General features: G+C 32.7%; 1 protein-coding gene across 2 annotated transcripts in view; it reads left to right on the top strand.

Moving 5' to 3' along the window:
- LOC109830226 overlaps window positions 1–14,913 on the top strand; it is a 27,370-nt gene that overhangs the window by 9,597 nt on the left and 2,860 nt on the right. Inside the window, exons 2-5 of one of the 2 annotated variants that reach the window (XM_020397434.1) lie at window positions 1,306–1,405; window positions 9,402–9,502; window positions 11,158–11,223; window positions 13,198–13,303. In XM_020397434.1, coding sequence (XP_020253023.1) covers window positions 9,488–9,502; window positions 11,158–11,223; window positions 13,198–13,303 — 187 coding nt within the window. In that variant the 5' untranslated portion in view covers window positions 1,306–1,405; window positions 9,402–9,487. The remainder of the gene's footprint in view (window positions 1–1,305; window positions 1,406–9,401; window positions 9,503–11,157; window positions 11,224–13,197; window positions 13,304–14,913) is intronic. The other variant, XM_020397433.1, reaches the window with a different exon arrangement.

Raw genomic sequence — 14,913 nt, 5'->3', positions numbered from 1 at the left:
TGTATAACTTTATATATATATAAACCAATATAATGTGTGTGTATATATGATTGAGCTTAAAGTACCAACACACATAATATAACACCTAAACTAAATGTTACCCAAGCAATCTTGGTCTTCAATAAGCTTGACTTGGTACACTTTGCGGATGAAGCTTGAACTTGGATCTTCAACTTGAATTGCAATGCTTCAACCACTATTCCGCCAACCTCCATTGGATATGATCGTTATGACCCAATTCCATCCATCCTCCAACGTGTTGTTTGTCTATAATAAGTAGATAAACACAAACACTAGACAAACAATATTAGTGGTAAATTGTTTGTTAAACATCATCAAAACAAAGAGGCCAACAGGATATACTGAGAGGAGGGTAGTGAGAGGCCAATTTTTCATCATAATGACCCTATGCTTCACAATAACTTATGCTTCACAATAACTTATATAGTAGAATGATGGGCCTTAACTTGGCTATTGGGCTTGCATCATGGTAATTTGTTTTTGTGCCTAATTTCTTGTTATGCAACTACGTTTTTTGTTTTCCTAGTCCCCTAATTGTTGGTTGAATCTAATAGGGATCCTTGGTCTCATTTAGTAATTGCTCTGTGCATGTGTAGACGCCCACACATATGTATACTTCATTCAAGTTTCAACGAACTTTGCATGGATAGTTGTTAATGCATTCATTAAGGTCTTAGTACTTATTGGTGCTGAAATTTAAATGACAATAACTTTTAGTGGTTTTAAGTGATATTCTTGGTTTGTATACATCTGCATAAACAAGTATCATACATTATACCACAACTAAAATTTATCAACAAGTACTACATTAATCTTGTTTTGCTGTAGTCTTTTCATTGGTCTACATTCTGAAATACATAAATTTCAAGTCTTGTTGTCATATATAAAATTTTCCCATAAACCGTGAAGAGGAAAGTGAAGGGAAGAATGATAGATGAACTTACCTTGCAAAATACTTTGTTTCAAATCTTTTGAGCAGATTGATAGTTGACAGAAGGCGAGGTTGACAGCGAACAATAGCTATGATGACATGTTTCCTTGAATACAGTTTTGGGAGTCAATAAGTGTTAAACATTGATTGCACTAGAGTTTGAATAGTTATGCTTCCTTGCTTAGTTGTTCCTGATATATTTCTTTCTTTTATTTGATATTCTGTTTGCGAAGATAAACGCTTCCATTAGATTCATAATTCAACTAATACCTATTCCCCATTTATCACTTTTCTATCATAACTTTTGTTGTTATTAACATATACTATTCTCTGTCATTATGGATCTATTTCAGGTATTCTTCTGAAACACCTCTGTTTCGATATGCGAAAATTGCCTCACAACTGCAGGGGAAGTCTGCGAGAGATGTAGCCTTGAGGTGTAGATGGATGAGTGTAAGTTCAATGGCTTGGGAGGTTGCCTTGATTCTTCTATTCTTCCATGCTCCTTAAACTTTTAACACTGAAAGACCAGTTAATATCACTCTTGTCCATTGCATTTAAAATTGAAGCAAATTCCATGATAGATGATTACAATATACTTATCTCCCCTTTTAATCGCTTTCTCGAGAATCCAACCTTCCAGGACGCAATACTACTAATTTAGAGAATAAGATATTATCTCCACTATTAGGGTGAATGATGGATGTTGTGTCTATTTACATTTACCTGTTCTTTAAGTTAAAAAGTTTGGTTTATACACTTAGGTTGAACTAGGATGTTTATCTCTGCTAGCGCATAAAATTATATCTGTCAACCTTACTAAAATGTCAGAATTTTGGTGCAGTGGAAGGGACTTTAAGATGATATCAGATCAATATATACCATTGGGCATGCTTTTAAAGCGGCTTTAAAAAAACTACCTCTATGAATAATCTAGGTCATGTTAGAATATAAAGTTATAACCCTCAATGCTCACCATGACTTAGAAGTTTTGGTACAGTATATGGGACTTTATCAGACAACTCAACACAGAATTTGGTGTTTTTGCTAATACATGCATATCGAAAAAGCGATGAAAACCGGTTGTAATTTCATTAATATGAAGCGTGGTTGTAATTTCGTTCCTGTGAAACTTGGAGGGCCTACAGCATATTTATTTAAGATACTAACAATACTGTTAAGAATTGAACACCAGTGTGTGTTTGTACTACTATTAGGTAGGTTTTGTAGCTATTGACTGTACCTCTTTGGCTTATCATTCCAGAGGAAAAATAACACTAAAAAAACTATTGGAAATCTCTGTAAATTCATCCCTTTAGTGTTCTACTTAAGGTGCTAATTGATTGGCCTGTGCTGGAGAAGACCAGATTAAACTTGATGGATGTATTTTGGCTGGTTGTACGAACATCTTTAGTTGCCCCAGCTTAGTCTATAGTCAATGTCATGTACACTAACCTATCTAATCCCTTTTCACACTTCCCTATTAATCCACGCCCTTTTCATATTTTCGATGACTTCAAATATTTCTCACCTTAATTGAGTGAATTTCTTATGAAATCTAATTCATATAATATCAATAAACATGTCGTAATATTAGCATCTCCTCCATATCCTACACTCCGTAATACCTCACACAATTACACATATAGCATCGGGTACGTTGAGCTCTAAACCATTGCCAAACTGCTCTTCGTCCCACTTTCTTATTTCAAATCTTCAAGTAGACTGGAAAAAAAAACTGAGGAAGTGGAGACACTTCTTTGCTCGTATTTGAAGATTTTACCCATCACTACCATGTCCAACCTGAACAACCTTTTCTTCATTGTCTCTTGAAAAACTTTCCATTGTGGTTCTCTTACAAATATCCAAATTGTCTCTTAGTTCCATAATCTATCTATGCTCTAAGAATTTGTTCAGTTGACAATTAGATTAATTATTCATTGGTCCCTCATAGATACAAGCTCAACCTAAAATAAGTGAATTCACTTCTAGACTAGTTGATGCAATGGCACATCATGAACTGGATTTTCCTAAGTGATTGCATGCTGTCCCTTAAGTTTGCTTGACTGATGATGATAACTATCTACCTTATGCTGGAATTGGCTGAGATCTACTTATGTATGGAATAGGTTGAATATCACAAGGTCTACTCAGTTCAAACATGGATTGTAGTTTTCAGTAGATTCAACCTGAAAATTGTTGGCTTTGTGCTTGTTTCCAATTGTAACAACCACTGTTGAGAGTACCTTTCATGTATTCATCTCAATCCCTTGAATCAGCTTGCTCGTACATTTTTGAATTTGAACTTAAGTTTCCTCACATTTATGAGGGGTTATTGTTTGGGACAAATTGGGGCAAAGTGGGAAAATTGTTCTGATGGAATAATTTTATCCCTTTGGGATATTTTGAGGGAGTAAAGTGGAATAAGTGGGATAGTGGGACAATTTGAGCCTTTGATTTGACAATTCATGTGGGATACTTAATGATGTGACACCTTATTAAAATATAATTTAATCTATTAGTTACTTCTAAATTAACTTATCCAATTGGTTTAGTATATTATTATAATATAAACAGTATTTTACTTTGAATTAAAATATAATATGTTGTACTATAATTACTAATTAATATTATTAATTATTATATTATATTATATTATATTATATTAGCATGCTATACTATATAATAATTAATATAATATAAGATCAATATATTTAATATAATATTTTAATAATATAATATTATATATAATACATTACTTTATTTATTTACAAAATATAATAGTATACTTATAATTACTAATAAATATTATTAATTATATTATATATATTACATTATATTAGGATGCTACCATTCTTATATAATAATTGATATAAATATATGAACAATATATTTAATATAATACTTTAATAATATTTTATTTAATATAAATATATATAATATAAGTATCATAGAATATAATGTACTGTATACAATATTATAATATTTTACTTTATTCAATGTAATATTTTTTAAAATATTATATTTATAATTAAAATTATTATATATATATATATATATATATATATATATATAACATGATAATTACAAAATATATATTAAAAGGCCATCATGTTATAGTATAATATATAATATTATTTCAAACTATAGTATTTATATTTTATATAATCATAATATTTTATTAATATTATATTATATTATATCATAATATTATTAATATTAGTAATTATTATATTAGATTATAATAGTATGTCATATATATAATAATTGATATCAATATATAAACAATGTATTTAATATAATATCTAATTTAATATAATTGAACAGAGTCATAGGCTTAAAAATTTACGGCATAAAATAGTATAATATTTTTTATTCAATATAATATTATTTAAAATACTATATTGCTAATTAAAATATAGTATAATATTATATGATAAAGTACTATGATATATAAAAAATATCTAAAATGTATTATATTATAGTACAATAATAAATTTATTATATTTATATAATATAATATAATATAACACATAACATGGTTTATATTATATTATATTTATAATTAAATGTAATATACTAACATATTTATTAATTTTACTATGTTATATTATATTATACTATATTATTATATTGGTTTAATATAATGCACTATAATATAATTGCTACAATAAAATATCTACAATTAATATAATATATGTTATAATAATATATGTTATTAAAATATTATATAATATTATAATAAATATGTTGTACTATTATATAATATAGTATGTGATATTGCATAATAATATATAGTAAATATCATAAAATAAATTATACATATAAATTAAACTATAATAATATTTTATTTTATTACATGATACTATAATATGATATATTGAATATATTAGTACTTTATATTTTATATCATGTCATATATTTATAATATAATTAGCATGTATTAGTTAAGTAATACAAAAAAATTTGAAAATTGTCCCAATTGCCTTCAAAGTGGAACAAAATTGTTCCAATATGGAGGATAGGGTAAATTTTAACTATTGGGACAATTTTTGTATATGTGTGGGGTAATTTTATCCCAAGTGGTGAAATCGTCTCATTAGTGTTCCAAAAAATCAATAACACAAAATGGTAATATCCTTGTTCCATTGTCCCAATGAATAACACTATGAAATAGAATCCCCAAAATTATCTCATTATCCCCTTTTATATATCATGTCATATATTTATAATATAATTAGCATGTATTAGTTAAGTAATACAAAAAGGTTTGAAAATTATTCCAATTGCCTTCAAAGTGGAACAAAATTGTTCCAATATGGAGGATGTGGTAAATTTTTACTATTGGGACAAAACTTTTATATATGTGTGGGTTAATTTTATCCCAAGTGGTGAAATTGTCTCACTAGTGTTCCAAAAATCCAATAACACAAAAAAGTAATATCATTGTTCCATTGTCCCAATGAATAACACTATGAAATAGAATCCCCAAAATTATCTCATTATCCCCCCAAATGTCCCAATGAATAACCCTCCCTTAGAGACACATATTTTCTTTTTATCAAATTCTTAAGGGTCCCTTATTATTTGAAAAATTCCTCTAAATCCACTATCCTAGAATCAAAGGATCCTAACAAACCCACTAACGAAAAATCAGGAGGATCCTAACAAATATCTTCCTCACACACTCTCTCTCTAAAATATCTCCTCAATTCTCTTTCTCCCTGCCAACCATTCGTTCTCACGAGAGGGGAAAAAAGAAAAAGAAAAAGAAAAAAAAGAGGAATGAAGTCCTCTGGTTAGACAAGAAGAGAGAGAAGGAAGGGGGAATCCGTTCAATCTGTCTTTAGAAATTGTTATCTTTTGGATCATATATGCAGGCAAATGTTAATTTCCTCACTTGATTTTATCTAGCAGAAGTTAGTCCTATTATTTCTTCTTCAATTAATCCCTTCTTTGCTAGTCTTCATTATTGTTCCCATTCGTTTTTCATCGATTCAGGACTAGCTAGCATGCATCTTTCAAATTCTTTTTGAACTCTTCATTCCCATCATGTGTGACGGGTTGTCTAAGATAATGCTCATAGTTCATCTACTTGATTTTATTGTTAGGAATTGCTTTTGTAGGATTTTTTTCCTTCTCATACTCTAGTCAGTCATGTAGAATGCTAGCTAACATTACACATGATATCTAGTATCTAGTTGATCATGCACTATTTGAATTCAGTTTGTAGATTTAATTATTTACAATGTTCTGTAGGATTCTCATGTATTTTCGACTTTGATAAATTGTTACATTAATAGCAATCATGTCAAGCTCTTGTTTGTAAACCAGTTAGATCACTTGTCAAATTTTGAATATGTGAATAAATTGATTTGGCAGGTGGTTGCTAAGTTAATTACGTATCAGAGTGGTATGTATTGTGATCCATTATCATATGTGAAGTGTTAATATGTAGTTCATGAATATCATGGCTACTGAGTTATTGATGTGAACTATCATTTTATGTGATATTCATATTGTTTAGTTTGATAGTCAAGCTATATGGTTTTCCTGTATTTTTCTTGTTTGTATTTTTAGTTCATAGATTATATGATGTATTGTCGTACTTTTCTCCAAATTTAAATATAATGTTCTAAAACTATGTTTTACGTAATCTGTAAGTTTTAAGTATTAAAAGTATAATAAACTTCTTCTAAAATAATTATAATAAACTTTTCTTTTAGAGAATTTATTTATTTTTGTTATGCCTAAATAGTTTCTCTAAAGAAAAGGGATGATTCATGGATATCTTATCAACTCTTAAAATCTATAATTTAACCGGTTGGTAAGAACAAATATAAGTTTAAATTTTTATTTCAAAAACAAAGTTTCTTTTTTATATTACAAGGAATCTGTCATTGTGAAATTTCAAAATCCCCTTAAAAGAAAAACATGAAAACTAACCATTTCTTTTTGTTGACGAGAAGTATATTTTTATTTAACCCAGCATCTCTTAATGGCTCTAGTCAGTGGCATTCACTGTAAATTGGGAGTGGCATTCACTATAAATTGGAGGTTTAGTGGCTGTATGTAGACGAGTTCCTTTTAGCAACCTTAAGACTTTGATTTATTATATTTTACACCTAGCACAAATATTAACTTCAATCTAATCCGAGTTTTAACTTGGCACTATGTCAGTTTTTGTCAGCTAGTAGTTGCCGATGTGTCACACATACACATTAGTCGTCATATTCCAAAGAAGCATGCATTTCAATTACTTGGTTAAGCTAGTTATATTATAGTTTAGTTAAACATCAAATCTTAATATTATGCATGTTTCAGTTACCCATTCATTATGCATGAAATATGGCTAAGCCATGTTGGTTTGAGTATCTGAACACAACCAAGCTCACCCAGATCCCTTTTTAGGTAGAGTGATCGACATAGGTTGCGGATATAAATGTTCACTGTGTGACTGATATAGTATGCTATTAGATATCGTATTGTGTTTGACGAATTATACAACCTCCTATTTGATCAAGTAGTCACATCTACTAGGTGGGCTGTGCGTGAATAGGTGTCTTGTTAAGATATGGATCAGAAGCATAACCTGGTGACATTGACCATATGATACATGAATTATCGATGTGTATTTGTTATGAACTCATGTTTAGAGAGGTCATGTTTTACGGGATATTGTGTCATAGGGAGTCAAGTACCTAAGTAGGCAAGACTTATTTAGTATTGATAGTGGAAATCACCTGAAATGTCATGATTTGATTACAACCTGGTTTATATATATATAATGACTATGGATGACCAAAGTAGAACTTGGGCATCCCGTTTTCCCCTTATTTCTCTTTTCCCTTATGACTTATCCCTTTTTCTGCATTGACTATTTACATGAGGCATGTTTGGTTTTGTTACTAATGATTGAGGAACAATGTTTTAAATATCGGTTATCGGAAATATATTGGATGGCCAAAATTCATATCGGATCCTAGTTATCGGGATATATCGGGGATAAGTAGTAAAAATTGGAGTGTTATATCAGATGGTGAGCTTATATAATGTAATATCTTAAAGAGTAATCTAAGCACATTTAATGAAACATAAGCATACTAATATGTAAATAACACATGTATAGGATCACTTACCAATTGTTTTAGTTTAGTCGAAGTAAAATAGAATAGGATAGTATTGTTTTTGTTTAGCGTATGCGGGTGGAATATGGAAAAAGAGGGTTTTTTTTGTCTCCAAACGCGAACGAGTTCACTTAGAATGTAAATTGTAGAAAATCGGGTGATTGCCCATGAAAAATTGGCCGCTTTATCAGATTTACACCGACATTTCGAAAAAAATCAGCCCAAAACTATATGCAATATATTTTTGCAAAAATCGTATCGGCCATAGCCCAAACCCTATATATCGGGGATAAATCGATGAAATCGGCCTATATTTAAAACATTGTTGAGGAATCAACCCTAATGCTCTTAAGTATTTCCTAGTGGGTGTGTATTGTGTTTGACATGCATGACTGAATGGAAAATTGTTGCTTAATTACCTAGTTGTCATCCAAATAGGAGAGATTGTGCATGAAGACGACTGCCGTTAAAATTATGATTTATAAGCGTGCTTTCCTAGCATGGTTATGACCTCGATATCGATATCCCGATGTGAGGTTTTCCTTGGTTATTACTATTAATATAGCATCGACTGGATGATTTATCTATCTTGATAAGACATGTTCTGGATCATGTTTTTTTTTATATTTTTATAGAAGTCGTTCCACGGTAATTTCGTGGTTAGTGCGTAACATTTCATGCACAATAACTTATAAACTGATATATATGGGTTTAATGAAGGGGAATTGGATGGTTAATACAAAGTGTATATAAGAGATTTTATGCGCATACATGATATTCTAAGTTATAAGGTCAAGGGTCAATACTTGACTTGAAGCCGTGTTCCCGAGACGTGTTACGGGAAGACCAACTTATATGCATGGAGATATTCACCTCTAATTCAAATAACATCCTGAAAGATAATAATTTGATTGTTGATAGATATTATTAATTTTTGTACTTAATTGTGTGTGAACTTACCTTTTTTTTGGACACTTATGCTTGTGTTATTTCTCCTTCAAGGGGTTTGTATGTAAGATAAATGTACCTTTCCCTTTCCATATTATGGTCCTGGTTGCATTAGGGTCGATTACTATTAATAACTTAGTTTTACTTCTTGTCTCGCACCTTGAAGCTAGCATCTACTTCTTTTGCATATTTTACAGCCTCCTATCTTCTTTATCGCGCCAGCTCATGATTTCTCATGCTTGTTAGTATATCTCTTAATACTTCTTTTTTACTGTTAGTTCCTGCATATTGTTTGCGTACCTTTCTTTGTTCGATATGTTTTTCTTTGGGACACTTGTTGGATTGCTCTGACAATCCTAGAATTTGTCCTCCAGCTTTCCGGTGGTGGCTTGTTACATAAATGGATCAGATTTTGTAAAGGGATCAGTTGAAGGTGCAGATTACAGGTTTAATTCAGATAATGATATTCTGTGCGGTAAGTTTGGTATTAGTTGACTTGGTGTTGTTGGTGCGGGTTTTGATCATTATACTTTGGGACTTTGGTATATTTTACTTGGAGAGAGTTCATTATTTGATGAATAGACATTATATTTGGTTTTAATAAATATAGTGGATTGTTGGGCCGCTTAGAGAGTTATCGGTGTTGATTAATTTCTTGGTTTTATCTAAATAAAGGAGATTTTAGAAATTTCTGGTTTCTATCACTGATATAATTCATAAAGATTATATTTTTCTGCTGGTCTAGAGGCGTGAATGTAGCTATGAGAGATGAGTTCACTCTCTACAGTTACATCGCCGGCCGAGTCACGTGCCCTTCATACAAGCTGGGTTATTTTAACAATACTCTTAATGACTTGTATGTAATCCTAAGTTCTCAGTTAACTGCATAGTAATTTTGGTAGATTACTTTTTAATGTTATTTTTTAGCATTGTCATGTTTGAGTTTTTATAATCTGTGAATCTTTGAACTATACTCGGTTACTTAATTCTAGTAGCTAGGAGATAGACTGGATGACATATTGCTGGATGGAAGACAGAGGTGATGATGTAGTATCATATATTAGATACCCACTGAGTGATAGATTAGTGGTGTATAGAGCTGAAGACAACTGAAAGTGAAAATTATATGGCAAGCTGAAAATTAATATTTTTTATGGCTATAGGTTTCCTTGGCTCCTTCTATTAGTAGTTTTGGCATCAAAGACGACTGAAAGCTCACTTTATTTACTCGTGTATGAATGTACCATACTGTGGTTTGCTCCCTGTTTTTAAAAATTTTCCTAGTTGGCATTGTAGCAGTCCTCTTATTAATGTCATGGATGCTCATGAAATCTATGTGTTACTCTCTTTTTGTCACGCCCCGAGCTTGCGAGCTTGTTGGCGTGGTGTAAGTCGTGGGACTCACTGAGTGCAACGCATTGTATGGCTCGATCCACGACCAAAAGTGCTAACACTAGTTGCACTTGTCTCCTAGGACTTACCTTATGAAGTCTTCAATTCTTTAATTACTTCCTGATGTGGGACTGATTTCAGTACTCCTACATTGTGTTAGTGCGGTGAAGCCACCTCTAGAGCCCATAGGAGCCACCTCTAGAATCCACATCGTCTAGTGGTGATTTTGTGACGGGCCGATTGTCATTCCGCGATGTTCTCGTCGCGTAATTAAGGTGAGATGATTGTAATGTCTCCAAAAGATAGTCCCACATAAGAAGTTCACAAAGAATTTAGTGGGTTTAAATAGATAAGTCAATGGACTCTAGTGTAACATTGACTAGTTAATTTTGGCAGTGGATTGAGCCAAATGACATGTTACCTCAGTGGGTCTCATGGCTTACATTGCGCCAACGGGCTTGCGGGCACGGGGCGGCTGACACATTTACCTTCTAGAATTGGAAAAATAAGAAGCTTCTGATGCAGTACCCAGTGCCATTTTGATATGACGAGGTTTAGATGATGTATCAAAAAAGAAAGACGCTTGTGGAATTGTCACCTACTAATTTTCCAAATTCATGCACTGATTGTAATAACCACACATGCAATGGGTTATTTTTTTCGTGAAAACTTTTGAATGCTCCATAAGACTGAGTTTATTTCTCAAACTAACTCAATTTCTCCAATATTTTTTTACAGGAAAAGGAAAGCACAAAGAGGAGGAAAGAAGAGGATACTAATCCCAGGAAAAGCAAAGATAAACGGGTGAATAACTGATTATGTCCCCTCAAAGTTCTTTTTTCCTGCAATCATGGAACTAGATTTCAAGGGAGAAATTTTTAAGCAGATGCTGCTGGGAAATTCCCCAGTTTGAAGCATGTCCGAGATTAGGACCATATGGTCGCTTGGGCGTTTTAGATCTTGCCTGTATGAAAGCTTTTTATTATGTATTACTGCAATAGTAAAGCAACATGATGCAAGTCTGTTAGGGTCCTACAAGGATATGAAGAAATGCAAACACACAAACAAACAATACAAATGCAAGTATGTTTCTAAACATGATCGAGGATTATGCAAGTAGTTCATAATCCAACAAGCAATGCAAATAATACAAATTAGATCCGCCAAAATTTAGCTACAAGGTTTATGCAAGTAGTTTACAATCTAGTGTGCTCGATGATTGGTCACTGGGTAATGCTGCAGCGAGGCTTCGGGAGCCTGCAGCAGTGGAAGCCCACAAAGTACTAGCTGACCTTTTAGTCTGCGTTCCGGAGACTGTAGGTCATGATGATCCTATGAGTATACTTGTACTGGAGCAAGCTATCATGTTACTTTTTGCTCTACAATAACAATGACAATAGCCTTCATCCCAAATCTTTGGCGTTGACATTGATGCAACAAATCGCGGTGGGTATGTCTCAGCAAATATTCTATAGGATTTATATCATGTAGGTGCGGCTAAGTTTTACGCTGACTGTTGGCTGCCTTAAGCAACCATTCTCCTTTATCCTGCCTTGCGACCGACAATTAAAAACATAAACATTAAAGCACAGCACTGGCTTAATTAGGAGAACAATCTTTAGAATTCATATTTTGTAGATCCAACAAAGATTTATGTTGGCAGTCAGCTATCTAATGCAACCTCAACGAATATTCTACTCTCATGACTAATTATTACTATGTTGCACTTTCGGTTTTGACTAATCAACTTCGGAGAGCACATAGTTGAAATGCTTAGGGGTTGGAAGCATTTTTCCCTTATTTTAATTAAGGATGTTTTAATGAATTTTCACAACTTCTCTTGTTTATATCTGCTGCAAAATAACATAGGATTTGAGAAGCTATACACACACACATACATATATATATGTATCTGCTGCAAATTAACATAGGATTTGAGAAGCTGTGCCAGTTTCCTCTCTTCGCTCTCTCTCTCTCTCTAATATATATATATATATATATATATTATATATATATATAATATAAATATATATATATATATTATAGAGACGAGAGCAGCAGAGAGGAGAGCAGAGAGAGACTCACTATCAACTAAATTAAGTTTGCATGCTCCACCAAACCTTCCTTAGCCACCTCATTTATTAATATTAAAAAACATTTTTCATTATCATGCAAGGATCCCTAGGCATGTAAGTGTGACCTGGACAACTTTTTTGCTATCAACTTTTAAGTTGGACACCAAGTTATTGCTCTCTCTCTTCTCCTCTCTCTATATATATATATATATATATATATATATATATATATATATATATATATATATATATATATATATATATATATATATATATATATATATATATAGATAGATAGATAGATAGATAGATATATAGATATGGTGAAGAGTCACAAACTCAGCTCTTCCACATTCTGTCAAGGTAGACAAACAGTCTTTTGCAAAAATATGAATCATTTCATACTTTTCTATCTAGCTGTTTTTCTTAGCTCTTTCGATTGCAAAATAGAATACGATTTAAAGAAGGGAATGAAGGGAGGGAGCATTAGCTTTGTATAACTTGGATTGAGTACGATGGAGAAGAGGGAAAGATACACATGGAAACCCTCCGTATTTGTCCATCCACTTCCTTGCTACCTTTCTGCTCTAACTTGCACTTTGCTATCAAGCGTAATTGAGTAAACACTGATCTGATATGGTCCGCTCCATGTTCTATGAAAGTGCATCTTACAGGCTCTAATATTTTGTACTTTCTTTCTCAGGAGCGGGTGACAGACCCTTTAGCAAAAGCATCATCTCATTTGGGAAGACGTCCTCCATATTTGCCGATGCTTCCTTTGGTCAATGATGATGAAATCTCATATAAAGGTTCAGCGATTTTTACTCTTTTTATTCTCTATATTTTATGACTATCAAATTAGCAGTTATAGGCGTTACAGAGTAGTTTTAAATGGTAGTCTTTTCCTTAGCGTAGCTGCTTCAGATGACCTGGTTGTCACGTATCTTTACATGCATTTACTATTGGAACTAGTAGGTTAATCAAAGCTTCATGCAAGATTTGATTTTGTATTTTTTCCATCTTTTTGGTTTTTACAGTAAGCCATGTGTCTTCTAACTGCAGCGTGAGAATTCTGCAACTATGCAGTAGCATAATTTTTTTAATCATTAATGTGCTTTTTCTTTTCATGTGTGATGCGTTACCACTATCTCATTGACTTCCTTCGTGGAGACGGTCCGGCATAGAAGTCAACTTCGTCACTAATTGCACTGCATTATGTTAATGAATCTTCCAGCTTCAAATCTTATATGTATGTGTATTTGATCAGTTGTGGATGCTAAATCCCAATAGATTTCCAAAATATGTTATTACTTATTAGTTTAGCTTTACTCAGAGGTTTTCAATACCAGACGAGTGATCATGATTAATTTCTATGGGGTGCTGATCTTCAAGACGTGGTCAAATAGCTGCCTGTTTTTCATCATCTTAAATTCGAAGTCATATGTTTTGTTTGTTATGTTTTTCACAAGAAAAGTTGGTGTTACCACCTGTTTTAGTCCAATTGAGTTTGTGTACAGTAAACAAACAAATAAAAACTTGCTGCTACAGTCTAAACTGTTAATTTTGGAATTGGCTTCCTACAACGCCAAATGCTCAGTCCAATGAGAATTCTTGCGAATCCTATCCAAGGGCTGACTAATGTCATTTGCGGAAATATTCTAAAGTTGGAACAAGCACTCTTGCTCAGTAAAGTCTTTTTCCCTATTATCAGGGGGAGTCCATGTAAATAAGAAGCCTGCTTATCATGCTTAACCACCATTGAGCTCTGATGTGCCTCACTGCCTTTAGGGTTGGGGTCGGGGTCGGGTGAGGGTCGAGGTTGGGGTCGGGGTCGGGTGAGGGTCGAGGTTGGGGTCGGGTTAGGGTTAGGGTTTGGTTATTTCAATCCTGTGACTTGATTAAAATTGAATTGTTGCAAGCTCATCTCATTGACAGTGATGATAGATTTATCGAAGGGCTGACTAATGTCATTTGTTAAAATCTTTTAAAGTTGGAACAAACACTCTCTTGCTCGGTGAAGTCTTTTCCCCTGTTATCAGGAGGACGTCTTTTCTCCTGTTATCAGGAGGACTCCATGTAAATAAGATGCCTGCTTATCATGCTTGACCACCATTGAGCTCTGATGTACCTCACAGTGCCTCTCTTGCTCAGTGAAGTCTTTTCCCTGTTATCAGGGTCAGTGAAGTCTTTTCCCCTGTTGTTAGGGTTAGGGTTAGGGGTTAGGGGTTAAATTGAATTGTTGCAAGCTCGTTGACATTGAGTTCCATCTTGTGACTTGGCTTAAATTGCAAGCTGATATTGACAATGATGAGAATCTTGTGACTTAAATTGAATTGTTGCAAGCTGGATTGTCTATGAAGGTTTATTCTAATAATTTTTGTTTAATATAAGTTTTGTCAAATTTTCTTTACAGGGTTTG

The sequence above is a fragment of the Asparagus officinalis genome, chromosome 2 (assembly GCF_001876935.1).
Source record: "Asparagus officinalis chromosome 2, Aspof.V1, whole genome shotgun sequence".
Classification (NCBI taxonomy): domain Eukaryota; kingdom Viridiplantae; phylum Streptophyta; class Magnoliopsida; order Asparagales; family Asparagaceae; genus Asparagus; species Asparagus officinalis.
This window is presented reverse-complemented; position numbering and strand designations above follow the sequence as displayed.